The 27,970-nt window shown below is 47.3% G+C and overlaps 3 protein-coding genes across 4 annotated transcripts; 1 reads left to right on the top strand and 2 right to left on the bottom strand.

Annotated features, from left to right (window-relative positions):
• Positions 1–260: 260 nt before the first annotated feature.
• Positions 261–4,169, bottom strand: RCHY1 (ring finger and CHY zinc finger domain containing 1). The gene is made up of 9 exons (XM_041396848.1): positions 4,060–4,169; positions 3,848–3,967; positions 3,073–3,188; positions 2,930–3,008; positions 2,637–2,681; positions 2,474–2,532; positions 2,118–2,144; positions 1,705–1,825; positions 261–1,479 (listed from the first exon to the last, which is right to left on the bottom strand). The coding sequence occupies exons 1-9, from the start codon at positions 4,153–4,155 to the stop codon at positions 1,351–1,353; spliced, it is 792 nt and encodes a 263-aa protein (XP_041252782.1). The 5' UTR covers positions 4,156–4,169; the 3' UTR covers positions 261–1,350.
• A 950-nt stretch (positions 4,170–5,119) lies between these two features.
• Positions 5,120–13,617, bottom strand: CDKL2 (cyclin dependent kinase like 2). The gene is made up of 13 exons (XM_041396845.1): positions 13,226–13,617; positions 11,180–11,374; positions 10,724–10,902; positions 10,495–10,607; positions 10,189–10,328; positions 9,832–9,920; positions 9,206–9,323; positions 8,316–8,587; positions 8,067–8,157; positions 7,187–7,298; positions 6,974–7,080; positions 6,590–6,682; positions 5,120–6,125 (listed from the first exon to the last, which is right to left on the bottom strand). Exons 1-12 carry the CDS (start codon positions 13,391–13,393, stop codon positions 6,623–6,625), a joined length of 1,644 nt encoding a protein of 547 aa, XP_041252779.1. The 5' UTR covers positions 13,394–13,617; the 3' UTR covers positions 5,120–6,125; positions 6,590–6,622.
• A 1,428-nt stretch (positions 13,618–15,045) lies between these two features.
• Positions 15,046–27,847, top strand: AP1AR (adaptor related protein complex 1 associated regulatory protein). Of its 2 annotated transcripts, XM_041396843.1 has the most exons (10): positions 15,046–15,350; positions 18,256–18,304; positions 18,919–18,945; positions 19,386–19,411; positions 19,802–19,898; positions 20,635–20,733; positions 22,578–22,639; positions 23,652–23,725; positions 24,503–24,631; positions 25,498–27,847. In XM_041396843.1, the coding sequence occupies exons 1-10, from the start codon at positions 15,274–15,276 to the stop codon at positions 25,764–25,766; spliced, it is 909 nt and encodes a 302-aa protein (XP_041252777.1). In that variant the 5' UTR covers positions 15,046–15,273; the 3' UTR covers positions 25,767–27,847. The 2 variants fall into 2 exon arrangements, with proteins under 2 accessions (XP_041252777.1, XP_041252778.1); XM_041396844.1 differs by lacking the exon at positions 20,635–20,733.
• The last annotated feature ends 123 nt before the right edge of the window (positions 27,848–27,970 follow it).

Raw genomic sequence — 27,970 nt, 5'->3', positions numbered from 1 at the left:
AGTAATTTTCCTTCCCAACACCAAAGCTCAGCTCAACTAAGAATTTTCTTTCAGCCTCCTCTTGTGGCTGGAACCCAAAGAAGAGTATTTCCAATTAATAATTGGAATAAAATTAAAAAATAAAGCACTTATTTTCCTAATAGTGTCTCGGGCCTCACACCTCCCCACATCCAACCATTTTTCAGCCCTGAATCATGGTTTAAACTCAGCTGGGAATTTCCAGGGAGTACGTGTGTGAAAGAAGAGCGCATCAGGCACGCTGTCGTTTGTTTATTTTAATAGAGACCTTTTTTTTACATTTATTTATAGCAGTGAGAAAAGTGCTCCAGAAAAAGATACCCCAGTCAAGGCAAGCTACCATAGCTACCATCCAAATCCTAAATATTCCCTAGAGAAAACGGGCACTGTTGGATTAAGAAAAGCTCATTACAGAACAAGTTAAAGATGAGTAATTATGACCTGAAGAGGAACTGATCCTTTTTTACACCTCATTACTGTAAAGTATCTCCATGTGAGATTCACAGAAACCAAGGATTTCCTGCAATACTTAAGACTGCAAAACACCTCAGGCAGGATGTTACATGAAAAAGGGTGGAGCAGGGGTTTTTATTTCTTTCAAAAGGCAGCGGTTCACCCCCCCAGTGAAGTTCTACCATGAACAAACACCAACATCACAGAAAATTGGACCCTGGACTGCTTTATTTCAGTGAACATCCCAGGCTCAGCCTGCTGTGAAGGATGTGCTTCACTTTAGGTCCCTAACTAGCAAAATCCAGCAACGTACGAGTCTCACACCTGCACCACCTCTGCCAGTGGACAGTGCAAAATGAGGCAGAAACAGGGGAAAAAGCAACAGCAGTGAGTCAGGATGGGCACCCAGGGGAAAAAAGGGGGCTTTGCACCTGGATCTTCCAGCTGCTCATCCCAGCAGGCAGGGCAGTTCCCTTGTTTGAAGGGAATTCTGTACACACGGGTCACAGTGCATGAAGGGGGCTGGAGGTGCAACCCCTGCCCACTGTCCCTGTGGGCACACACGTCATTCCCAGGGAACATCACATCCTCACACATGGCCCTGTGGATACCAGCACCAGCCCCCAAGGTCTCTCAAAGGTACCCATTTTCCCCCAGAGCTGCACCTCCACCTCCTTCCCCTTCAGCTGCCCCAAAATTCCTCCTGCTGCTGCGTCAGCTGCTCGCTACATCTCCTCATGCTGCTCCTCTCACCTGCCTCCTCCCTTTGGCAGTAAGGGACTCCTTGGACTGGGAATAGTGGAATTTTTACTGGCACAAGAGCTGCTCTGCTCACACAACAGTCTCTCCCAGGGCCCAGCGCGGCGCGCGTCCCGCTGGTCACTGCTCCTCCAAGGAGAGCCGGCACCGCCCGTCCTGGGCCGTGTTGTAGGACTCACAGCTCTGGCACTTCATGCCCAGGAGGTGGAACTGCACCGTGGAGCGGGCATTGCAGTCGTTGCAAAGGATCTGCATGCACACAGGAGAGGGAGGGAGGGAGGGACAGGCTGCAGCCCCAGCGGTGGGTGGATATAAACAGCAGGGATGAACACCCCACGCGCGGCTGCTCCTCAGCATTCCCCACCCCTTGGTCTGACTCCCGATCCAGCACGAGTCCCTAGTGCCCTCTACTGCCAGTAACTCCGAGGCACAGATTCATGGAAGCCAGGCAAGGCTGCGAGGCTGCCCTCTTACCTCCACCATCATGTTCTGGTACTCGGTGGGCATGGGAGTCTGCGCCACCTCGGTGTCCAGCTGGCGCCAGTACCTGGTCATGTCCAGCGCCGAGTGCATGCACAGAGGACACCTGTAGCCTCTGGCAGAAAGAGGGGGACACGTCTCAACCAGAAGATGAAGGCAGGCCATGAAACAAGTCCATTGGTAGGGACGAGTTTCACGTTGTACCAGGGAAACAGGCAGCACGAAGCAGCAAGTTCTGGCACACTGAGTCGGAATTTAAATGCATTTTTTCCCCCCTAAGCTAGCCCCTCATCCCTTTAGGAGCTGTCTTTAAGTCGGTGCAGAATTGGCATTGTGATTTTTAGCTCTTGAAACAATATGTTAGGACTAGGGTAATATTGGGAGGAAAGATGTTTGGAAATACTCACTCCTTCAGCATTTCGTCGTAACATGTCCTGAAAAGGAAACACAGGTCAGTAAGAAAAACTGAATTACTGACAGGGAACACACCAGGACTGCACAAAGGAAATAAGCCACACGGGTGTCCCCAAGGCAGAAATTAAGAACATCCCTAGGCCAAGTGACAGGAGAGCTTCACACTGTCAAAACTGACTGAGAAGGACGACAACCCCCCTAAAGAAAATAATTCCTGGAGAAACAGACTGCCCCCACAATGCAGGTCCCTCAGAAAGCAGCTGTAAGCAGCTGACACAGACTGAAGGCTGCTGAAAAAACACCCAACACGATGCAGCAGGTGTTTCCCTTGCTCAGGTGTCTGCTTTACCTGTGAAGAAGGTGACCACACGGCAGAACATGGGCTCCAACACGAGATGTGTGAATATCCTGTTTGGAGGCAAATACAAGGCAAAAGAGAAGAAAATTAATCCACACACAGAGTCAAAAATGGGGCCACACAGTTATCCAGGAGATGAAAAGAAGCTGCTCACCTCCAAACATATTGGACAGTCCTGCCTGGAGACATTTTCAATGCACTTTGAAAAAGATAAGAAAACGTTATTCTGCTGCGTAGTTTTCCGTGTTTTTCTATATTGTAAAGCTCCAACAGGTAAAATTTCTTAAGTCTTCAATTAGTGGCACCTGTGTTGCTGTTAGGTGAATTTAGAGAAGGAGAACCCACTGCTCTCCCCGTTCCTGTGGCCTCAGGTGGGGCTGAGGCACATCCAGCTTCACATCCAAGGCGTTACCTTTTAAGATACGGAGGTAAGCAGCGCATCCTCACCTTGTGCTTTCCTTGGAGACTCAGGCTGAGGCACAAATTACACTTGGAGCAGTGGAAGAAATCCTCCTTGGGGCCAATCCTGCGGAGAGAGGTGTCAGGGCCGGGCCGGCGCCCGCGGAGCCGGGCCCGCCGCCCGCACGCACCTGCAGATGCCGCACTCCTGGCAGTGGTACTGCTTCTTGTCACGGTCAAACAGGTGGCAGATGTCACAGTAGTACTCCCCAAAGAGGCTGCCACAGCCCTCACAGCGCTGCTGGGCCTGAGGGGACAGGAACATCCTGAGTGCTGTGCTCGCTTCCAAGCTCCAAGAGGGGCGTGGAGCTCCTGGAGCAAGGCTGAGAGCTGGGAAGTGATGAACAGGCTGGAGAGGACAGGCTGAGGGAGCTGGGGTGGCTCAGCCCCGATAAGGAATGGCTGAGAGGATCTGATCCATGTCTGTGGGGATGTGGAAGGTGCCAAGAGGATGGGATCAGCCCCTGCTCCGTGGTGTCCAGCAACAGCCAAGAGGCAATGGGCACAAGCTGATGCACAGGCATTTCCACTGGACAGGAGGAAAAGCTTCCTTCCTGTGGAGTCTCCCTCACTGGAGATATTCCAGAACTTCCTGCACACAGCCCTGTGATCACAGGACATCCTGAGCTGGGAAAGGACCCACAATGTTCACGATGTCCAAGGCTTAGCCTCGCACAGGAGATCTCCGAGCATCCCGCCAGGTGTCTGACAGCACTGCCCACGTAACTCTTGCTCTCTGCCAGGACCGGGGCCGTGACCCCTTCCCCAGGGAGCCTGTTCCAGTGCCTCACCACCCATCCTAAAGCTCCCCTGCAAAGCGGGAGGCCATAACCCCGACAGGGAGCAGGGAGGTGACACCGCACGTCCCAGCGCGGTCCCCCCCATCCCGAGCCCTGCCGGACCCACCTTCTGCAGGAGCCGGCAGCGGATGCACTGCACCTCGGACACCCGGAACCGGTCCAGCTGGTGCTCCTCGGCGCCGTCGTGGCACAGCCGGCACGGGTACAGCTTCCCGCAGCACGGCGCCTGGGAACGGAAGGGAACGGCATGGAGCGGGGCACGGCACGGCACAGCACGGCACGGCACGGCACGGCACGGCACGGCAGCCGCTCACCCACCCGCAGCCGGCAGCCCCGCCGGTAGTGCTCGCATCCCTGCTCGCTTCCCGGCTCGCATCCCGGCTCGCCTCCCTCCGATCCCCCCGCCGTGGCCATGGCCGCCGCCGCCGCCCGGCCTCGCTCCACCCTTTCCGCTTCCTCACAGCCGGTTCCGGAGGATTGGGAGGTTTCGGAAGAGCTTCTCCCGCTCCCCGGCTGAGCTCTCGTGTTCCCCTTCTCGCTGAAGGCTGGTTCGAGTGGGAGCGGAGATCTGGAGATCTCCCAGTCCGAGCTCCCTGCCGAGGCGGGGTCACCCAGAGCTGGTGATGCAGGAGCGCGTCCAGGCGGGTTGGGAATGTTTCCAGAGAGAAAACTCCACGATAAAATCACAGAATACGCCAGCTTGGAAGAGACCCATCAGGACCATCATGTCCCACTCCTGATCTGCACAGGACACCTCACCAATCCCACCAGGTGCCTGAGAGCTTTGTCCGAACACTCCTTGAGCTCGGTGATTCCCGCGGTACCTTCCAACTCAGGAGATTCTGTTCTTCAAGCTGAGGTGGAGCTCCTTGTGTTCCAGTTTCTGGCTGCTGCTCCTCGTCCTGTTGCTGGGCACAGCAGAAATCTGGCACCATGCTCTTGACACCCACCTGGGAGATACTTGTATGGATTGATGAGGTTCCTGCTGTCTTCTCTCCTCTAGACTGAGCAGGCCCAGCTCCCAGAGTCTGCCCTCCTGAGAGAGATGATGCAGACCCTTCATCATCTTCGGCCTCTGCTGGACCCTCTCCAGCAGCTCCTTGTCCTTCTGCACCTGTGGAGCCCAGAACTGAATGCAGCACTCCAGATGTGGCCTCGCTGGGGCCAAGCAGAGGATCACCTGCCTGGACCTCCTGGCCACTCTCTTCCCTGTGCAAAACCTTTCCCTTAAAACTTTCTCTCCCCCACAAACGCACCTTTCCCCCAAAAACCTCCGCTCTTCCCTCCCCAAACCTTCTTTTCCCCCCTGCATTTGCCCATGGCTATCTGACTGACTGCTGTGGCCAAGTGGAACATCCACTGTGGGGACAGTCAAGCCTGGAGTTGGAAGATCTTTTTATTTACAAATGAAATGTACACATCAAGAGACAGCACAGAGACAAATCCCTAAAGACAATGAGTTCAGACCACATTCTATCGTGATCCATCGATGGGAAAGGCAGTATTTTGTGGAAAAATAAGTTCCAAAGTTAACAACACCACGTGAGTTGTGACAGGTGATGGAAAAATGTGAGCAAGACAGGGACAGCCCAAAACTGGCCACAGACAAACTAAGGGCAAGTAAGCAAAAACTGTTTCCAAACAGTCACGTTTTACTGTCCCATTCTTTTAAGGGACCTAAAGGAACAACGACTTGAGTTACTCAGACATTCCACGTGCCACCTGCGTCACAGCTCGGTATTCCACAGGGATGTAGTCCTTCCTTCACCATCAACAACAGCCAGACAACACACCCAGGGCAAACACCCCAAAGACAGCTGCCTGAACGTGGGGTCCAAAATGCGGAGGGAAAAGGAACCTAAACCAAAGTGACGAGTGCATTAGCGAGGGTTTCAAAGGAACAGCTGCAGATCTGCACATTTAGATATTGTATTTCTTGCACAGATGTTTTCTTCACTGTCAAGGCAAAGGTGCTTTTCAATCCAGATCAGCCAGCCCACTGAAATAAGAGAGTTTTGACAGCTGCTTTCGTCACGATTTGGTGAAAAACAAACCCCTCAGGCAGGCAGCAGCTGGACAAAAGAAAGCCCAGCTTCCTTCAGAGTCCTCCAAAGCAGCTCCTGCCCTTGTCACACACCAATGACCACTACCCTTCTCAGACAAGACCTGGCCCTAAGCCAGCAAGTCAGCAAGTTCCAGGGGCTTTTTGCATGCAAGAAATCCAGCAGCAATGGCAGTGCAAGCTCCATCCTTGGCCTGGACCCGAGCCACTTCCGTGGCAGTCTGCTGCACCAACAGGAGTAAGGGATCCTCCTCTCCCCTGCAGACACCTGGCAGCTTTAGCCCCTGGAAACTCAGATGGATTGTTCCCACTGTTCAGTCACCTGCATCAAGAGGAGAAAAGGAGAATGACTCTGGACAGACTGGCAAAACACAGAGGTGCTCCCTGGTGAAAGGCTTCCTTTATTTTGCTTTGTTACACATCCTTACCTTGCTGAAGCTGTGCACTTACACCTCTGTGCTTCACAGATCAGAAAACTTGAGGGTTTTTTTTCCCCTCCCCACATGCAGGCAGCGTTTTCTGTTGTCCTACCAGCTTGCTCAACCCCCCAATTTCATGAGCTGCTTAGTTTCCAACCCCAATGCCCAGCACCTCAGCTCAGGAAAATGATTTACCAGGCACAGCGAGCTGTGTACTGCCCTCAGTAAGAACTCTGTCATAGCTGCACGTCCCGACCAAGAATGTGAAGTATAAAACCATTTTCCTATTGCACTTCCCAGCCCTATGTGAGTGTTATGATCCATTTGGAAGCCACCAGAAGGCTAGACAGCAGAAATGAGAGCCCACCTTTTACAGGCAGGTGTGACCATCTCCCCAGGGCTACTGCTCGACCCTGGGCAAGTTGGCTTCTGATGCATCCGGCATCAAGGTCCCTGACAGCTGTAAATTGGGAAAGAAAGAGACAGGATCAATTTCCAAGTGTAGCATCAACAGAGCAGACAATCAGAAGCAGCCTTCTAAAGACACATGCAATGCCAACACCTAATTCAAAACAAATCTGTTCTTCGGTCAAATCAGGCTTCAAAAATGCTCCCCCAGTGTAAGACTTACGACCCCGAGGCAAATTCTGCTCCTTCAGGAGGCAGACTGGAATTCTGTGAGCCATGCTGTTGAGAAAGTCACAAACCAAACAAATACAGAGCAGCACAAACCACTTTATTGCCTTGCTACCTGCTGTGAAGGCAGACTTGAGTTAGGAAGGTCGATAACGGCGAGGGAGGGGACTTGGGACTCTGCTAACGTTCTATTTTCCTTCTTCAGAAATCTGAGATGCCGAGCTGCAAAACACAAGGCAAGCCATGTTTAGGGAGTGAGAGCTGACACACTGCTTCCTGACACCTGTTTGGCAGCCAGGTTGTATTTAGAGGACCTCAAAGTTCCTACCTTCCGCTCCCCTCAGCTCGGGGAGATGATTTAGTTCTGGCAAACGCACATCTGTCTTGGGTAATTCCCATTTTTTCTTACTTGCCTGGAGGATGGGTTTTTCATTGGTAACCTGTAATCAAGGGCATAAGGAAGAGCTCGTGAAAATACAGAAATAAAGCTATTTTCAAGCTTAAAAAATCAGTAAAACAGTAATGCTCTGATGGAGTTGGAATCTGTCCAAGAGTGAGACAAAAGACTTTGATGTGCGTGAAGGAATTCAACCTGCTCAAGTGCTATTTATAAACAAGCAATGGAAAAGCACCAGCAAAATGAAAACAATCATCTCAGTGAGGCTGCTTTTGGAGAGATAAAATACAGCACTTGGAGAATGGCTGGGATTAGTTATCTGGAAAAAGGCAAATGTTCCTGGCTGGCATGGTAACAATCATGCCTAGGCAGTGAGAGCAGAGGAAAACTTTCCATTTCACTTGCTTCCCTTATCAATTTTTAATGCAGTTATGACATGACTAAGGAAAGCCCTGGCCACATTAAATGCAAACCCTCAGTTCTGCTTCAGTGGCACAGCACACATGGTCTAGTGCTCCTGGCCGGGCAGGAGGCCATGGATATATTCCAAATCTCACAGATATCCTGTGCTGGACTGCTCCCCTCATTTAAAATTGCTTTCTGACATAAAATGTATTTTATCTAAGAACTGTTAGCAAGGGATAATAAATGAAAAATCTGCAGGAAAAAAAATGGGTAACAAACCCAGTATTTCCAGTGGGGAGTTAAGGTGAAAGATGGACCAGATGGAGTTCTTGAGAATACAACACACAACTGAATTAATTTTTGCTTGGCCAAGGGGGACAGACAGACAGACAGACAGACCACTCACCGGTGTCAAGTTGACATTGCAACGCCCCACTGGAGAAGGCTTGCGTGCCTTTAGCAAGGGGTTCAAGTATTTTTTACTCTTTTCATCAAGTCTGTAATCAGAAATGCCCCACAGCTGGTATTAGCTGGGCTGACACAGCCAGTACAAAGCAACTAATGCCAGGTGTTCCAAACCCCACACTGTCACCCTGCCCCTCCCAGGACATCCCAGGAATGATGGATACCAGCTCCCCTAGCTCTGCTCCCTTACCTGTAATTCAAGCTCCCAGGGCCAGACCCCGTCCCAAATGTAGGAGAGAAGTTCTGGCTGATGGGAGGGATAAATGTGCCCAGGCTCTTGGCATAGTCCAGGCTGCTGCTGGAATCTTTCAGGTTGGTCTGAGGGCTGAATTTAAATGGGTAGATTGTGTTGTCATAGAGGAAGCTCAGCTTGGAGGATCGGTCTGCTTTCTCTGCATCAGCTTTAGAGGGCTTGCTCTTTATCTGCTTCCCATCTTTGCTCCTTGGGCCCATGCTGAAATCCTGTTTGGGAAGATAAACATCATCTTTCCTTACAGTCATGGTTGAAAGGGCAGTTTACAGCAGTGCATGCAGGAAAAAAAAACATGTCAGAAGCCTACACATGCATGATTCTGCAAGAATCCAGTGGAGATGGAATTGGTTTTGTTAGAGAATCTCTGCTTTCCATCAAACAGGAGAAAACTTGTCAGGGTTCCAGCACTCTCTGTAAATAAGTCACTTGAGACTGGAATCAGAAATGATGGAGGAAAAACAGCTGCATCCTGTGTCTCTTCCGAAGAAATTAAATAAAAACTCATCTCAATGTCACCTCAAAGTCACTCTGAAGCGTCTTTGGTATCCAGTTGAAAGGAAAATTTTTCATTTTGATGACAGGGCTTTAAAACAGGTTAACATAAAGCAGCATAAAGCATGACTTATGCTTCCCAAGTGATTCCCCCTCCAGCTCTGCATTGCCAGGAACTGCACCACTGTGTGGTTCACCTGCAAGGGACTGGCCCAAGAACCCCCTGCACACTCCCAAGGTATTTCCTAGGAATTGCTGCACCTATTTTAAAAACAATGATTTTAAAACATGAGAAAACACCCAAAAGAATACAGGTTTGGAGAACTCGGACCAACCTGGACGCTGATGATTTTTCTTTCTTCTAAAACATCCTTTTTACTGATTTTAGATTTTTTTTGGAACTGATGGTCTCTGGCATCTTTCTGGATCATTTGTTTAAGCTCCTGAGTAAATCTACATTCCATATAAAGAGGAAAGAAAAAAACAAATAATAAAAGGGCTTCTATTTATCTGAATATTATCATCAGTTGTTAAGCCCAGGCTTCTATAGCCCTTTAAAGTAGTCAAACAAACTGTGCCTTTAAAGCAATGAGAGGACCAATGTAATGTATACATTAAATAAAATTTTCTGCATGTATTTTTCACAATACAGCAATTAAATACAGCAATACAGCAATAAAAAATAAATCTGCACCAGTTTGGTGCAGATACAGAGAGTGAATACAGTGTAAGACTGCACTGCCCAGTGTGGTGTGGCACTGATGAATTAATGTCATGACAAGGTAAATGTGCCACTGCAATGTTTTCCCTTCCAATTCTATTTTCAGGAATGCCAAGCCAAAACAAACTGAGGCATTCAGCAGCTGTCAGCTCTGCAAACCCAGCAGTGTGCAGTCTCCCAGCACAACTGCTTCACTTCTTTCTAACCTGAGCCTGCAGTGAGCAGGAAAGGAGCTCTTACCTTTCAGCAAAGCCGTCCTTGTTGAAGAAATCACCCTGCAGGAGTTCGGCACAGGATGGTCTCTTGTCTGGGTCAATCTGCAAGCACTCCTGTCAAACCAATGCCAACAAGAGGAGAAAAACACAGCAGGAATTAAAGCTTTGGCATGTCTGAGGGAAAGATCCCTGCAGTGACTCCTTTGGCCCTGCAGGGCTGAGTGCCCCCATCACCCTGGACTGGAGCTCTGGGATCCTGCAGCCCTCACCTCAGCTGCGTGGGGAGCTGAGAGAAGGGCACTTCAACATCCCTGTGCTCAGCTGTGTGAGGTGAAGGACAGGGAAACAGAGGAACACTCCCAGGAAACACTCTGTGAATTACCTTGGCTAAATCCAGCGCGTCACGAGGGAGCTTGGGATAGCGTTTCTCCAGGGATTCCAGCTCCTTCACCTCGGGCAACTTCATGCCAGCAAAGAGGGGGTTTTTATAGAATAACTCCTGTTGCCTTGGGATCAAGTTACCTGCAGTCAGGCAAACAAAGCAGCCACATGGAAAATACAGGACAGTGAAACACGTGAGAGGCAGAAATGCTGGGTCAGCACTGGAGTAAGGGCTACAGCATGGCTTGTTATCTTCCCACCCACCAAAACAAATCTGAGCCCCTCGCTCCCGAGGGGCTCTTCTTACCCAGGCACTTGGTGATATGGTAGAGCTGGTCAATGTCTGAGTCTCCAGGGAAAAGGGCCTCTCCCGTAAGCATTTCTGTGATCAGGGCGCCGACAGCCCACACGTCCACAGGCCTGGGGGGAAAAACCACCAGCTCAGCACAGCTCCAGGGATCCAAAGGCTGAGGCAGGGATGGAGCACCCCCTGCGTGCCCCCCACAGCCCTTCCCAGGCTGGCAGGCCGGGCTCACCTGCCGTATTTGCTGTCCCCCACCAGCAGCTCCGGGGCTCTGTACCAGCGGGTCGCCACGTAGTCCGTGTAAACTTCCCCGGAAGTCGCCAAGGGCCGGGCAAACCCGAAGTCGCAGAGTTTCACAACTCCTGACTGGGAAACCAGTATGTTCTCTGGCTTAATATCCCGATGGATGATCTGCACAGGGAAAAGGAAGTCAGGCAAACTCCCTGTTTGGACATAGCAAACTGGCTGGCTCGGCAAAAAGTGCAGCTTTCTCATGTTCAAGTAGAAAATTACAGGTGAACACAGAACCTCTAATTCCAGACACATTTGTTTTATGCATCTCTTCTCCTTTTCAGACAAAGCTCTATTTCTCTAAGTTCAGATATATATAAATACAAAAATACAGGCTTCTTTTCTAATATCTATCTATTGATTGTAGCTGCAGAGCTGATTTCTTGCACATACTTACGTTGTGGCTGTGACAAAAGGCAATTGCTCTCAGGATCTGGAATAAGTATCTCCGAACCCTGTCGCAGTCCAGTCCACTGGGAGAGTCCTCGAGGTCATTGAGCACCGTGTGATCCACAAACTCAAACACCAGGTACCACCGCTTCTTCCTCTTGCACACATCCAACAGGTTCACCAGATTCTCGTGCCTCAGTTGCTGTCAGAAAACAGGGAATGTTTAGTGAGGGAAAACAGTAAAAGCTATAAAGGGGAATTTTTTAAAACATATTTTTTGCAGTTAATTTTTTTTTAACTGCAGCCCAGCTGGGACGGTACCAAAGCCTCAGTTGCTGTCAGAAAACAGGGAATGTTTAGTGAGGGAAAACAGTAAAAGCTATAAAGGGGAATTTTTTAAAACATATTTTTTGCAGTTAATTTTTTTTTACTGCAGCCCAGCTGGGACATTACCAGAAAATGCAGCTTGAATAAAAAGAGGAAGAAAAAGCAGCTGTATTTTCTGGTTACTTTGTGTATTTTTGTTTATTTTGTGTCCCCACCTCCCATTTGTTACACATTTATCACACACCGACACAAAAGGCCGTGCTACAGAGCACAGTTATTTATTAGCTGGAGCCTGGCAGGGAAACATCCCTGGAGGCAGCACCAGAGCCCAGGAAGATGCAAAAGGACTGCAGAGCACAGGGAATTGTAGGAAAACTCTGCCAGTGCAGAGGCAGTGCCACCAACCTGCACCTGTGCCTGCCCAGACTTCTCACAAGGTCTGACAAGAGAAGAATTTTTAAAGGGTAATCAATAAGAGGAAAAGCTCTTTTTCCCAGGAATGATTTATTCCCCACACAAGACCTGAAGAGTTTTTTGCTGTTTTCAGACAAATAAATTTCTGCCCAAACTCGATAGGAAAAAAAAAAAATCAAAAATTAAAGCCAAAGATTGACAGGGAACAAGGGAAGGAACTACAAAGAGACCAAACCTCCAGGTATTTACGTCCCCTGTGAGAGACCACCCTTCCTTTATATGCAAATCTTTCCCCTTGCAAAGATTCCATTCACCCAGGAAAACCAGTTAATTCCCAGCACACCTGGGGGCTGCTCAGTAACTCGGAGCAGGGACAATCCAGGCTCACACAGATCCACTTTAGAAGGGTTTGAAGGGATAATGCTTGGAGCTGGATACATTTCTATTAATTCTAATTCTGCAGCTCGTGCAGTAATGGCAAACACCACTTTTTCCCCCCCTTTAGTGCACAGGAACTGTAAGCTGCCAGATTTAGAGAGAGACACTTGTGGCAGACAGGAGGACAGGACACAGCTTTGCCAGTATTCCCACCTCTGGAACACCCCACATCACAGGAGCAACCTGGAAATAAAGTTTTCCTTCTTTTTTTTTTCTTTTTCTTTCACCAAACACATTACCTGGGTCCTAATGTTCCAAACTCCCACATGTGCCCATGCACATGGGACAAGCATTCCTTTAGGACAAGGGAAGCACCCTCAGCACTCTAACAAGGAACAATTTTTTCCTGATATCCAAACAAAAGCTGCTTTCTTTCAGTTTCAATCCATTCCCCCTTGTCCTTCCCCCCAACAGTGACACCAGGCAAATCCCACACTCCAACACCAAGGGACACAGCTGGCTGCCACACAAGGTTCAGGGAATCCCACAGGAGTCCTCCTCCAGCCTCTTGCCTGCCAGGAAGGTGCCGTGGATAGAAAAAAAAATAAAGGAAAACTTTCCTAGCAGCGTTTTCCCGTCTCAGGTGACACCCAGCCCGTTTAGCGTCACACCCCCAGGCTCTGAAAGGTCAGCGTTTCTCCTATTTCCAGCAGCATTTGGGACAGGGGACAGCCACCACCAGGCGGCAACAGAGCCCGCACCATTCCCTGGGCACGCCAGAACATCCCCAGCCTTTCCCAATCCGGGATTCGCCAGGTGCATCCATCCCAGCTCTCAGGCCAACGGAGAGGCAGCTCTGCCAGGCTACGGCACGGCAGGGTCCATGGATCCAGGCCCGGGGAAAGAATTCCAGCGGCGCCCAAGCCCGCCTCACCTTGAGCAGCTTGATTTCCCTCAGGGCGATTTTCCTCACCGCCGCGTCGTCGTCGCTCTCCAGGAACTTCTTGACGGCCACGATCTGCCCGCTCTCCCTGTGCCTGCACTTGGTCACCATGCCGTAGCTGCCTTCCCCCACCAGCCCCAGCACCTGGTACTTGTCCATGGCGGCGGCGGAGGGCCCGGCCCGGGATGCGGGCACGGGGCCGGGATGCGGGCGCAGCGCCGGGATGGAGGCACCGCGGCCGCCGCCGCCTCCCGGCCAACGCGGCGTTACCGCGGCAACGGCCCGCCGTAAAGCGCGGCCGCGCCCCGCCTGTCGCGAAAGGCGCCCGGCAGCTCGCTGGGCCCTTGAAAAGGCCTCATAAAGTGTTTTAAGGGTTAAATGTTATAAAGGCTGCTTTCTAAAGCCGCTGGGGCAAGTAAAGCGGGCTCAGCAATCTTATATTTTGTGGGGTGTGTTAAAAGCCCAGCCTGAATCCATGCAGTGCCTGTTCCGTGTGTGGACAGGAGGTTGCGGATGTTGCCAAGGCTGAGCCGTGAAAAAGGCGGAATAATTTGGTTTTTAGGTGCCTGTGCCGGTGGCCTCGCTGTGCAGTTCACCTTACAAAGTTATTCACAATGTAAAAGCGTCCATGAGCCTGCTGCCTTTGAGGGGAAGGAAAGCTGAAGCATCCCTGTGGGTGCGCTCGGATTTTCAGCCAATGCATTCTCAATCCAGCATCCCCTTGTTCCTTCCATCCACTGGTGGATGTAGCAACCCTTGGTCTGGCCTTCTGCTAACACTGACTTCTCATGTTCTGGGCATGACACGTGTAGGAAAACAGCTCCAGGAACAAACCGCAGGAACAAAGGCATTCCGTGCGGATATTCCCAACATTCCCGCCTCACTTCGGTGGCCTCTGTGTCACCTCAGCTGTGTCACAGCTAAGGGCACTGTGGAAAAAAAGGTGTTCAATTTCTCTGAAGGAATTCACGAACGCCTGTCAGGCTGGAATACTGCAACAGCGCTCTTTGGGAAAGGAGCAGTATTCCCCTTGCCAAAATGTCCATTTCCTGGAAAACAGTGTAATGAGGAATCGTATCTGGAACCTGCAATGTATTCCTCCCGAGTCACATCGATAGGCATCACCTTCTGTAAGGAATTCCTGGTTGCTTTTATGCCTCCCTCATCCTCTCTTCCTACATGCCACGGACAAGGGGGAATGGCTCACACCGAAAGAGAGTAGATTGCATATTAAATTGGAAATTAGGAAAAAACTCCTCCCTGTGGGGGTGGAGAGCCCCTGGCACCGAGAAGCTGAGGCTGCCCCATCCCTGGAAGTGTCCAAGACCAGGCTGGACGGGGCTTGGAGCAGCCTGGGATAGTGGAAGTTCCACTCAAACCCCATCTGTGATTCCGTGGTTTGGTGTTCAGTGTGGAGCTGTGATTTAGGGAGCTACAGAGACCAAAAATGAGCGATGACCCTCACTAAACCACCCCGTGCCCGTGCTCCAGCCACCCCGCCGGCACTGACCCTCGCTCACCGGGGGCACACCCTTTTCTCCCCCCTCACAACACCGGGCACCTTGAACGGGATTCCTCTCGCCCACAGGGCCATTTTCCACCCTGCCCACGGGCACCACCCTGCCGTATTTTCCTCCCGTCAGAACACGGGCTGCGGGGTTCCGCGGCCCGGCCCGGTGCCCGTGAGGGGCGGCTTTCCGCGGCCCGGCGCGGTGCCTGTGAGGGGCGGCGTTCCGCGGCCCGGTGCCTGTGAGGGGCGGCGTTCCGCGGCCCGGTGCCCGTGAGGGGCGGCGTTCCGCGGCCCGGTGCCCGTGAGGGGCGGCGTTCCACGGCCCGGCCCGGTGCCTGTGAGGGGCGGCGTTCCGCGGCCCGGTGCCTGTGAGGGGCGGGCCGCCGTGGCCGATGATGCCGGTGTCAGGGGCGGTGCCGGCGAGCGCAGCCATGAGGCTGTGCCGGCCCTTTGTTGCCGGGGCTCCGCGGCCGCCCCTCCGGCCCTGAGCCCGCCGGCAGGCAGCGGGAGCCGTTCCCAGCAGGATGCCATGGGGAACTGCTGGGCGCGGTGGTGCTGCGGGCTGTTCCTCCGGAGGGATCCCGGCCGCATCCAGCGCGGCGGAGGGTGAGCAGCATCCAGCGCCGCTGCCCCTTTCCCCTCCCCGGGGCGGGGAGGTGCCGGGCCCGCCGGCTCCGCCTTCCCCGTGGGGCAGGAGGGGGCGGCAGGGTGGGATGCGGGGTCTGGGCGATCCCGGTTCCTTTGGGGAGCCCCGGCGGGCTCGGCGCGGCTTGGGTCGGTGCGCTCGGGGCTCATGCACTTCCAGGGTCAGCGGCTCCTCAGTCCCGGTGTTTTTCCGGCAGGAGGTGCCTGGAGGGGTTTTCCAGGTCAGCTGCCAAAAAGCCGTGCAGGCGGCCGTGCTTGTGCGAGAGATGGAAAAACACCCGGTTCTCTGCAATGTGATCTCGTCCTCGCCGTGAGTCAGAGGCTGAGCCGCTGCTGTTGGGATAAATCAGGAGCAGAATGGTTCCGATGAACTCATGTCTGTTGCAGAATGGCTCAGAGGAATCCTTATCTCTTGGAAACGTGCGACAACCTGCTTCGTTCTGCCACAAGCAGTTCACGGAAAAGCACTGTGCAAACAGGAAGTGCTTGGGCTTTTTCCATATCCTGGCCGGCTCTGGATACCCACACATCACTTATTTTTGATGTGTTAGGGTAGAAATCGTTCTCAGCAGATACGCTGGGCATTTTACATGATGCAAGCTCGTGGCCTCTTGCTTCACACCAGCCCTGGCAGGCGAGTCTCACCTTCCAGACAAGCTGCTTCTCAGAGACAGGGGTGAAAAACCAGGGCAGTGCATGCAGAGGATACCTGCTTGTATTTCCAGTGCTCCGCCAGAGGGGATGAGAGCACCCCCAGCGCCTTGACAAGCTGGCACTGAAGTAGCAGTTTGCTGTGCTTTGAGAACACCAGGCAGTACTTGAAAGCTTCTTCTTCCTGTGTGCTTTGCTGAGTCTCCTTCCACAGGCCAATAGCTCTTTTTTCAGCAGGCAAATCTAGTGACAATTTGAGTGACAAAAAGTTTACTTCCAATCCCTGCACGTGTTAGTCCAATACCAGGCTGTCCTGACCAGTGAAACAAATCTCCCTGCCTGCTGCTGTACTGTCTGATTGTTCAGGTGTTGCACAACCTGCAGCGAGTGTCTGAGGTTCAGATCAGATTTGTTTTCCGGGCGTGGTGGTGGTGGTGGTAGTTTACAGAGCAGTGTCAGACTGTTGGGCTTCTTCTCCTTCCACTGAGCAGGGAATTCTATTAAAACCAAAACTGTAAAATGTGGCGTATTAAAAAGTTAGATCGATAGCACATTGTCCACATTTGGCTGTTTCTGGAGCACCATAATGTAAAAATGTACCTTATCAACTTAATGATTACTTCAGTCGCTCAGATCCTCCCCCCACCCCAGCTTCCTTATTTTTGGATGCTCCAGGATTTGCCTGTAAGAGATAAACTCCTAAAGAACTAAGTATAGAGTTTTCAGTAAGGTTTTCAATATCCTGGAAGATTGTAAGTTGCCTTTGCTTGGAATTCTGCTGCTTTATATATGTATATATAAAGCTGATATTATATATATATATAATTCTGCTGCTTTATATATATATATAAATTATTCCATATATATATATATATACGGAATTCTGCTGCTTTATATATATATATATCTGATATATTATATATATGTAATTCTGCTCCTTTATATATATATATAAATTATTCCATATATATATATATATACGGAATTCTGCTGCTTTATGCATATATATATATATATGTAAACATTTTCATAGGTTGCTGATCCTTCACTTGAAGCTTTGTGTAGGGGTGAAGCTGGTGGGTCATTTGTGTCCCTAATGACCTCAAGCTTCCACAGTTGCGTTGAAAATGGCCTCTGCCCTCTGGTTTCCCAGCAGTGAATCCTCTGGAAGAGGTTCTTTAGTGGCAGGAAAGGTTGTGCAACAAGGAACCAGTGGGTAGAGCAACAAGTTGCCAGGGGAGACGCTCCCGAAAGTGGCTTCCAAAGAAAAATGAGATGGAGATGAAATCTGGTACGGTTAAAATAATTCAGGCTTTGGCTGGGGTGTTGCTTTTATTAGTGTCACAGTGTTGGTGTTGGTTGCAAGTGCTGAAGGATCTTTTCGTGCAAGTGGAGAAATCCCTGAGGCCCTGGCTTTGTTCCTTGTACCAGTCAGCACTTGCAACTGGAAACCCTGGTTTGGGAAACAGTTCGATGAAATGGATGTTGCACTGAAGGGTGTTTATGTTAGAATGTTCCTCTGGACAGTGGCCAAACCTCCCTGGCTAGGTAAAAATGTGTCCAGGTAACTTAACACTGTGTGGGGTTTTGTAGAGGACAGGGCTAACTGTCCTCTGCAAAAGAATTAAAATAAAATAGGAAGAATTCCGAATAAAGAATCAGGGGAGGAAACCAGTTCCCTGTATAAAATTAGAGTGTGAGTTGATTTTTTAATTTTTTTTTTAGTTTAAAAGTATTGCCCATACCTCTTATTTGATGTTTTTCCCTGAGACTCAGCCTTCTGGATGTGCCAAGCTGTCAAAATAAAATGTATTGTTTAGCACTGATGAGGTACAAGGTGCCAGGAAAGAGTTAAGTGCCGTGGTGAGCAACAGCATTTTCAGAAATTGCCTGGAACAATGCTTTTTTCCAGGAAAAAAATGTATTAAAGGGATTGCAGAACATGCTAATAGTCTGTAAATGTCAAGTCCAGCATCCTGACAAGTGATTTCCTCTCACAAGGGTTGTGTTTTTTTCCCCAGTTCTACAGAAGGCGTTCACATGCTTTTGCCTCTCCCTGCTGTAGTTAATAAGTCAATGTGCTAAATACATGAAGATTTTGTTGTTATTTTAGATTTAACGTATTTTAAAACCTACTTTAAATTTTTGTGCTCGTTTGCCTTCTGCTGTGTATGGAAGAGTCTTCTGCAGTCTAACTGTAAACTTATTTTTCCAGATCCAAGTATTTTAGAACGTGTTCAACAGGAGAACACTTCACTATAGAGGTGAGCACTCACATTTTTAGTGATTTAAGGAAAAGTGGGAAGGGCTGAGTCCTGGCAATGCCTTTAACACTTTCTGCAGTTTATGAACACTGAAATATTCTGGGATATTCCAGCCCAAATTGATGCTGGGGTTACCTTCTAGTTTACAGAGGTCCTTTCCCAGCCTCCTTTTTGCCAAGGGTAGTGCAAGGAATAACCTGGTTTACTTTCCCTCCTGTACCCTGCAAGTCCTAGGCCAGCCAGATTGCCCCCATTAATGAGGATAACATTAATTATTGTGGTTAATGCTTGAGCTGTTGAGAAAGTTGTACACAGAGGGGGAAATCTGTTGTGCTGCAGAACTTCCTGTTGTGAGACAGTGAGTTTGTGCAGCTTAAAATGCTTCTTTTTTTTTTTTAATTAGGACTCTTCTCCTTTTAGGAAGAAAAACATGGCTAAGAAGGTCCAACTCTAAAAATAAAACTCCTCTGAAAGGAGGATTACAGTCCCACTGTTAGAACTGGAGTAGTGTTTTTACAAGACACATAAAATATGCAGTCATACTTGCTGTGTGGGTCTTTAGTGACTCCTTATATTGAGTTGTAAAAATTATTTTTCTTTCTTTTCCTCTGCAGTTTGAGAACCTGGTGGAGAGTGATGAGGTGAGTACCTCATTGTGAAACCGGCTCACCCAATCCTTAAAAATGGTTCCAACATCTGCATCTTCCTCCTGCTCTGAGTTGTAGACTTAAATCACAGGATGTTTTTTTTTTTTTTACTTTCTGTTTTCCTTGCAGTAGGAATATGAATTGAAGGCTTTGGATAAAGATCTAAGAGATTGGTTTTGGGGAGTATGGGAAATAACCCCTAAAGGAAGGGGGCACTATGGACTTTGGGTATAAAGAAAATAAAAGTAGAGGTGTGGGGAAAAAGTGTGTTTGGGGAGAATCCAAGGAGAATTTGCTCCTGGTATAACTCTTGCATAAGACTCAGCAAGTGCCCTCAGTCTGAGAACAGAAATGGACCTGGGTTGCTCTGCTAAGGGAAGTTCTGGAAGTGCTCTGTCTTTACAAAAATCAGACTTTTTTATTTATTTTAACAGGGGGAGAGCCCAGCAAGCAGTCACAGGTAAGACTTTGAGACTGAGGACCTCTCCTTCCCTCTGCTGTCCCGCTGGGAACACTAAACAAAAGAGAGTAAGGGAAAAACAAGGGACAAAAACAAGTAAGGAAAAAAAAAAGAAAAGTGAGATTTGGACTGCAGTGACGGCAATGGTTCTGTTCCAGTAGTTCTGTTAGCAGAGATGGTTCTGCAAATATCCTCTCTGTAAAGATATAAATAATATATATTGTGAGAGTGAGGAGAGGCAGGTCCTGAACAAGCTGGACCTTTCAGGAGGAGCAGGCCACAAGCAGAGCCTGTTGGATGTGCATTAAAGGACTGGCCAGGAAAGACCACACAGATATGTCAGGGTTGTCGTGCATGAATAATAGATGGGGCTTTTTTGTGCTTCCCCAGGCCTCTGACTGAGGAAGAAATTGCAGACCTGAAGGAGAGACACTACGACTCCATTGCTGAGAAGCAGAGGGTTGTTGATCTGAAGCTGCAGTCAGAGGTGGGTGGTCACAGTGAGAGTGCCAATGTTTTTTCTTCCAAAAGTGTTAGGATCAGCCATGGACACCAGGAGATTCCACTCTCACTGAGCAGTTGGGTTTTGTTCAGCAGTTGGTATTTGCAGTCTACAAGGTGCACAAATTCCTTCTTTTTAATAGCCTCTCAGCTGAAAAAATAGGCTGGGTTTCTGACTAGGATCTCTTAAATTGGACCCTTTTTTCAGTGCAAGACCAAATGGGGAATATTCTTGATTCAGCTTTTCCTGTGGTGAATTTTCTCCACAACTTTCTTAAGGGAAAAAACCCCACATAATTTGTTACTCTTAAGGGAAAAAACCCCACATAATTTGTTACTCTGTTTTAGTGCTGCAGCAGTTAATGGAATACGATGTGGAGCACAATGTAGAACTTGAATGAACTTTGATCTGAAGTGCCAACGAACTATGGAACTGAAAATCTTTAAATCTTTCGCTGTGCAGTCCATAATAAAGTAGAAAAAAAGCATTGCAGCAATTCACTAATAATCAATGTTTAATCAGCAGTTACCTAAATTTCTCGGGCTGTTTGCTTGCGGGGAGGGAAGCTGTTAAACCCAGTTGGTGCTGTAGCTGTAGCCAATTTTGTTTTATTTTGATTTTCTAGCTGCTTTTCTTTTGTTTTCTCGCACTTATGGCTTGATTAATAGGAAGGTAGATAGGTTCTGCTTTTGTTAACCATTACTGTTTTGTTCATACACAGTTAGCCTTACAAGAGGAGAAGTTAAGACTAGAAGAGGAGGCTTTATATGCTGCACAACGTCAAGCAGCCAGGGCAGCAAAGCAGAAAAAGCTCTTGGAGGTGAGGGGAAAAAACCCCAATATTTATGAGAGCCTCTGTCCTGTTCCCATGTCTGCAGACTTCCCTGATACCCTTTCCTTTTTCTCAAGGAAATGGCTTTGGCTTGCAAAGTAGAGAAAGAAATACAAGATTTGGAAGTACAGCTGGTTGGAGCAGCTGAAAATCACCATAATTGTTTGAAACAGCTTCTGTCTCCGAGTAGAGATTTTGAATGAGTTATAATTTTAATCTATAATTAGCTTCACACTCTTCTTATGTAATATGTAGAAGTTACTGATCTTAAATGGTAAAATGATCTGTGATGGCTTTTGGGAAAAAAAAAAAAACCAAAAAAAGCCCTGAAATTAAGCACACGTTTAATTTAGACACAATTTAGACTTGTGAAATGTACTTTATATATTTGTGCACTGTATTGCTCCTTATCTTTGTGTTTTGTATTGACCCTGCTCTGGGGTTCTCATCTAATTTCTATGTCACTAAGTATAGCTCTCCTTTCACATTTCTTTCTCTCCCCTTGCCATTTGGTGTGGGAGGGTTAATTCTTTCTGACCTTTTTGCCTGCTTTTTTTTTTTACCACTTTTGATCTATAGAAAGCCAGCAAAAGTAGATTTTTTTTTAAAATGGTGTTAACTGTTTTTTGTAGAAGTTCTGTGCAAGAAATGCCGTATTTCTTGTCTTTCAGTATTTTTAATATGCTCTTCTTTTAGTCAGGACCCAAGACAGAATGGATTGTAGAGATTTTAATTTCCTCTTGGTGTAAAATTAGTACCACTTATCTCCTGCTCAAAAAGCCTCCTCAAAACCCATAAGGATTATAAGGATTTTAAGGAAGCATTTTTGTCCAGATATGCATCGAGCACTTAGCCCTTCCAGATAAACTGGCAGCTATTTTTGAATGCATCACTCATCTCCCTGCTGTTTGTGGGCACAAATGGAAAAATGGCTTTTTCCTTGGAAGTGTGGCCTCTCTTAAAGCTCATTTGGCTTGCCGATGTTGCTCTGCTAATTGGCAGGGTCTGTAACAGCAGGGAATGTTAATATGTGTGTGTCCTGGAACTGGCAGTGCTGGGTGTTGGGATGTGACCTGGCAAAATGGGGAGATAATCTAAATTGGGTTTTATGTGGGTATAGGAATCCTGAAAGGAAATGGTTGTGTGTGGCAGTAATTGATTTTGACAGATTTGTTGACTGTGTTGTGCCAAATTTCTGTCTGTTCCTCTCCGCGCTCTTGAATCTTTTCACCTCTAACCACCACAAAGTGATATTTCTGCTTCCACTTTTTTTTTCTCTGCGCTCCCCATTTGCACATTGCAACCTGCAATTAGGATCATTTAAATATCCAAGATGCAAAGTGTGCCAGAAAACAACCCCACCATCATCATCTTGGGACTGAAAAACACTAGATCCAGTGCAGTTCCCTCCTCACACCCAAAGCAGAGAACATTCTCAGATGAAGTTGACATTAGCAGAGTTATTAATACTTTTGGCCCCGCAAGGCAGCAAAGCTGTTATTAATATAGATGAAGCACTTAGTGCTGATGGAGACAGCCAGAGGAGATGGCAGCACTGCTTTGCACAGGGATGAAAGGATTTGTAGGAAATATTTATCTTTTAAATGGCAGGGTGGCTCTTCCCGGGCACGGAGCAAAAGAAATCCAACATCAGCCGGGTGTTAGTTGTGCACTGAAAACACTCTAAGAAGACAGGGGACAAGAGAGGAGCAGTCCTGACTGAGGTTCCCAAAAACTGATGGGTTTTTTGGGGGGGTGCATAAAACAGGGTAAAGTGTTGAGAGCTCTGCTTTGAGTGTTCAGCTCTTCCAATAATTTGCTTCTCTTGATAGCAACGTAGGCAGCACAGGATAACGCAGAGAGCACACGCTGTTAACAATGGAGAGTTCCAGAGGTAAGAGACCATGTTTTATTCCTGATAACTCACAGCCTTCACTGCCTGTACCCCTGTTCCTCATCTGGAAAGCCAGGGGGTATTTTGGGTTCATGCTGGTTGTCCCTGGAGTTACTGGACTGCTGCATACAGTGCTGCTCCCAGATATTTACACACACACACAAAATCCAGTGGTGCATTTTAGAGAGGTGTTTATATGTAAAATTTCAGCTAACATAAAGTATTTTTATTATTTAAGACCCTGTTCGAAAAACATAATAGAAACACCTAATAGAAAACCTAGCCTGCCCATTCCTTCATTAATATTCTTAATTGTATTTATTTATTAAATATTTTGTGTATTTCTTTAAGTTTCTTCATTCTGACCTCCTGTGTTCAGTGGTGGTAATAGAAAACCTAGTCTGCCCATTCCTTCATTAATATTCTTAATTACATTTACTTATTAAATATTTTGTGTATTTATTTATTTTAAGTTTCTTCATTCTGACCTCCTGTGTTCAGTGGTGGTGGTGGGAAAAACAAGCCAAAAAAAAAGTGGAGAAATTTACAGTGGCATGGTGTTTGATTTTAGAAAAAGCTCATGCACAGAAGAAAAGGGGGACAGGAGGAATTTTGCTATGGAAGCACAGATGGAATAGGAGCTGAGAAAACTGAGTAGGAACTGGCCAGATTTTAAAAACAAAGGACTGCAGGAGCAGGGTTTGAATTCATCACTTTAAAAAATGAACTGAAAATTAAGGAGATTTTATCTAAAGTGACGAAGAGAGGGGAAGTGTTGTTTTGAGTTAGTTAATTGATTTTTAACTGAAAATAGTAATAAAAATTGAGCAGAAGCACAGGCTGGGGGAGGATGTGATGAATAGGAATAGAAAGGCATTTTGTAGATGATTTTATAAATCATTTAGTTCAGTGTTTACATGCTTTGTAGCACAGACCTGGGGGCACCTGGCATAACATATTTTTCATGGCACCCTTGGAGGTTTCTAAAGCTGTAAAAATTGCATTTTTGCAGCTGTGTGGCAGAGGAAGACCTCGATCCTTTCCTAAGGAATACAAAATTCCAGTATGAAGCTTTCCGAAGCAGCAGTAAGTCTGCCTTTCCTTAAGCACATCTTCAAATGCTGAGGGACCCTGAGGGGCACAGAATGCTGCTTCTTTTCCTAGATAAACACAGATTATTTATAGTTTTATGTTTACACACACAAATATAAAATGTCTATACATGGATCTGTAATTTTAAAATCCGGTAATTTTTTTATCTGATGAATAAAAGATGGTGGTGAACATTTCTTGTAAAACCAGCTGAAGATGCAAATATGTGTTCATAGCTTTTTTAAATCATCCCTTGGCAAAGTAATTAGAACCATATTAATGGTTCCTTTTTTTCCTAATGAAGTGCAAGGGGTGAATTTGGCTGCCCGTACTAAAAAATTCCACCAACATTTTAGAGGAAAACAATGTGATAAGCTTTTATCTGGAAGTTTTGGTGACAGTACATGACAACCACTGAGGTGGAGGACTGGTGGCTGTGTGAGTAGTTTGGTTTTTTGGGGAGGAGAGGGTTGGTTTGGGTTTTTTTATTTTTACAAGTCTTCATACAGCTCAGCTTACAGCTTATTAAACTCCTTTCTGGCTCTAATTAGGGAATATCTCAGTGATATTGACTATTTATAAGCTACTGATTACTCTTTGAACTGATAAAAGTGCCTTTTCCAACATTCCTGAGGTTTAAAGGGCCACAAAGCACAATGAAATCTTAATTTAAAATTTTACTTTTGCATGTTTAACCTGAAATTCAAGTACATTTACGAATTAAAAACACATTATGGGTTTGTTGTTTTTTTTTTTTTTTTTTTTAAATAGGGCTTTCATCTGATGCCACAGTGCTGACACCCAACACGGAGAGCAGTTGTGACTTGATGACCAAAACCAAATCAGTGAGTGGGAACGATGACAGCACCTCCTTGGATTTAGAGTGGGAGGATGAAGAAGGTATTTATCCTGCATTTCAGCTCCATCCTGAGCCCAAAAGTTAAAGATGTTGACAGTTCAAGCTGTGCTCATTGTAAATGTGTCATTTTCAAAAGGGAAGGTGATTTAAAACTTGTTTCTGATGGAGTTTCTGACAAGTTTGTAATGGTTAAACTATAAATTATTTTTACCGAGAAAGTTCCTTATTTTTGATAAATGTGGAGATAGCCCTAATAAATGAATTAATTTATTAGGATACTCCAGTAGATAAATGAATTCATTTCCCTGCATTTTGTGGAACTGACTTGTAAACTCCTGACAAAAGCAATGGTAAAGAAATGCTGCCCTCTCGTGAGCCAGGAGCAGAAGGAAGAGCTTGTTCTTCCTTTCAAAATGTGGAGGTTGGTCAGGAGTCTGACTTCAACATTTTGGGAAAAACCCTTATTACTTACACTGTAACATCCACTGGGAACTTGGATCTGCATTCCAAGGAGTATCCCAGCAATGACACAGCAGTATCATTGCTGCTGTTACAGGAGATTTCTGCATGCAATACTTCCTCTTTTGTTTACTGAACCTGCAGAAGATTAGTTGAGACCTTGGCCATTGAAAGGCTCACCAAAAATAAGCAAGAGTTTGTTTTTTAGCCAATCTGAGAGGTGAACAAGGTCTGTAATTACTGACAAAATCAGGAACGTCTTAGATGTCTTTGAGCAGTGTCCAGAACCTTGTGTGCAATTAAACAAACTGCAGACCTTTCCTGGACGACTGAATGCAGCATCTGCCCAAACTCTACCTTCGTTTCTCCTGGCAGAAACACAAAATTTAGTTGAAGACTCACGGGGAGGTGTTTTTTCTCACTCACGTGTGTGTGTGTTAAATGCCAGGCATGAACAGGATGATCCCGGTGAGGGAGCGCTCCAAGACGGAGGAGGACATCCTGCGGGCAGCGCTGAAATTCAACAGCAGGAAGCCGGGGAGCCACCCGGCCTCAGCCTCCGACGATTCCAACGGGCTGGAGTGGGAGAACGACTTCGTCGGCGCCGCCGCCGTGGACGACAACGGCAACTCCGAGTACGCCGGCTTCGTCAACCCCGTGCTGGAACTGTCGGCCTCGGACGTCAGGCTGGCGGATTCCGAGCGCCAGGACAGATAGTGACCATCCCTGCCCCTCAGCAAACGCCGGGAAGGGAAGTGGAGCCCGCCAGGCCGCCGGGATCTTTTGTAACCCGCTGGGCTTTTTGCGACGCGCGGACGGGCGAGCGACGGGAGCGGCTCGCCGTCCGGATGGGTTCAGAACTAAGTGCAATTTTATCACCTACCTTCTCCACTTTTGTGAAAACTACTGTGTATATTTCTGGGTATCTGGATTTCATATCAAACTATCTGCACTAATTGGAGCTTCGTAGCTTTGACTTATCTGTATTTTAACTTGCCTTTTTTTCTTCTGGATGATGTTTCTATTGATTTTGTTTTAAAATTCATCGTTGGCCTAATATTTATCTCAGAAACAGTCCTGTATAATTTATTTAATACTTGAAGATAGAGAAATAATTTTAAAATATTTCTATTTCCGTGCTTTTTGACCTGCTCTTCAGCTGTTTAGAGGATGCAAAAGTAAGAGCTGCAAAACAAATCTGACATGTGGCAAACTGCAGATTTTCCCCTGTCAAGCTTAAAGCCTTCCTAGTCTTCTGTTGTCCTTTTTCCATTTGTTTTATTTTTTAATTACTTCATGCTAAGCACGGTTAACCTCAGTGAACACAGCAAAACTCATCAGGTTAGGTAAGGTACTGCCTTGTATAATAATATGCCAGACTTAGTAAGTGTGTGCTAGATAGAAAAGCAAAAATAAAATATGAATTCTCTTTACATGTCGATAAAATGGGAATTTTAACCAGTGGAGAACTGGGAGGACCAAAGTCTTGTTTTCCTAGCCTCCCTGCACAGACCAACCTCTGTTGCTACACGGTCCTTAAAATTCTTCAGTTGTGAAAAATTTGTAATTCCACTGGACCAGAACACTTATGGAAAAGCAACATCCAGTGAGCAAACCGGGGGAGGGAAGAACAAGACCCTAAAGACTGAATTTCTACACCTGCATTTTGCAAAGAAAGAAGAAAATTTCATGTTTTAACAGTGTGTTAAAGTGCTCTGCCTTTCCTGTGCCTCTGAAGTGGGTGGTTAATCCTGCTAATACGGGCTGAAATCCAAGGAGGTGTTCAGTGACCGCACCACTGCTGTCCTGTGCCGTGTGGTCTCCCCCGGTATTCCATGTCAATCTTACTTTTTAACAAAAGAGAACCTGAAAAGTACTTGCAGAGCTTTTCCCAAAGTTTCAAAGTAAAGCCATTCTACTCTGCCATTATGTAGTGCAGCTGTCTCGTTTTTCCAGGGGGAAAAGGGTGACAGGGTTTAACTTTGTTTTGGAGTAAAAGGGAACACGTTGTGCTAAGTAATGAACCTGCTCTGTCAATCATCAGAACTGAATTTTTTGGTGAAAGCTGTGTGAAAAATGTGGTTTAGCTCATCCGAAGCTATTTGGAATATTTGGGTCACTGCAGGGTGGATAAGGAACAAAAATACTGCACACTGGGGTTACATGTGTACAGATAACCCGAGAGAACAGATAAATCCTGCTGGTAACATTCCATATGTTCATTTCAGTTGTAGCTATGCCACTGAAAATATTTTACTGCCATTATTTCTATTTGCAATACTTGTAACCAGCTTTAAAGACCTGTACACATCAAATGTATATTTTGGGTTTGGCCTAAGCTACTGCTGTGTGACTTCTCCTGGATATTTCTTTGTATACTATATTCCTGTGGGAAGGAGGGAAGGCAACTTCCTCAACATGTAAATAACATGTTTTTTACCTGCTGAAACCGTCACCTCCCCTGCACTGGTCACCACTTCTGCTGGCCAGGGAACATGAGGTGACCTTGTCCTGACCATGCCTTGAGGAATTAGCTGACAGTCCTGCCCTTGGGATGAACAAGCACTGAGGAAAAAGGAGGCTGACTCCAGCTTTTTCTGTGATGGGCATGTTGTGTAGCCATGGTTGGTGATAACATTTGCAGTGCTCAGGGCGACTTTTGAAGTGATGCTCCATCCCTGTGGGGGTTTGAGGAACGGAGGGATTCCATAAAACAGCTCGTGTGGAACAGTTCAAGGGTGCTGTAAAATGCCTGCCTGTACAAACTGAAGAGTCATTAAAATTTTCAGCAAGTCTTACATTTGGCAGTGTGGTATCTGTTGCTGGGTTTGTGGCAGCCATGTCAGAGCCCTGCTGAATCCCACAGTGTCCCTTTTGGGGACCTGTTGCAGAAGACCTGAGGAATTTGGAGCATGGAGCCC

The sequence above is a fragment of the Onychostruthus taczanowskii genome, unplaced genomic scaffold (assembly GCF_017590055.1).
Source record: "Onychostruthus taczanowskii isolate IOZ18803 unplaced genomic scaffold, ASM1759005v1 scaffold131, whole genome shotgun sequence".
Classification (NCBI taxonomy): Eukaryota; Metazoa; Chordata; class Aves; order Passeriformes; family Passeridae; genus Onychostruthus; species Onychostruthus taczanowskii.
The sequence above is the reverse complement of the archived record's forward strand: the minus strand, read 5'-3'. Positions and strand labels throughout refer to the sequence as shown.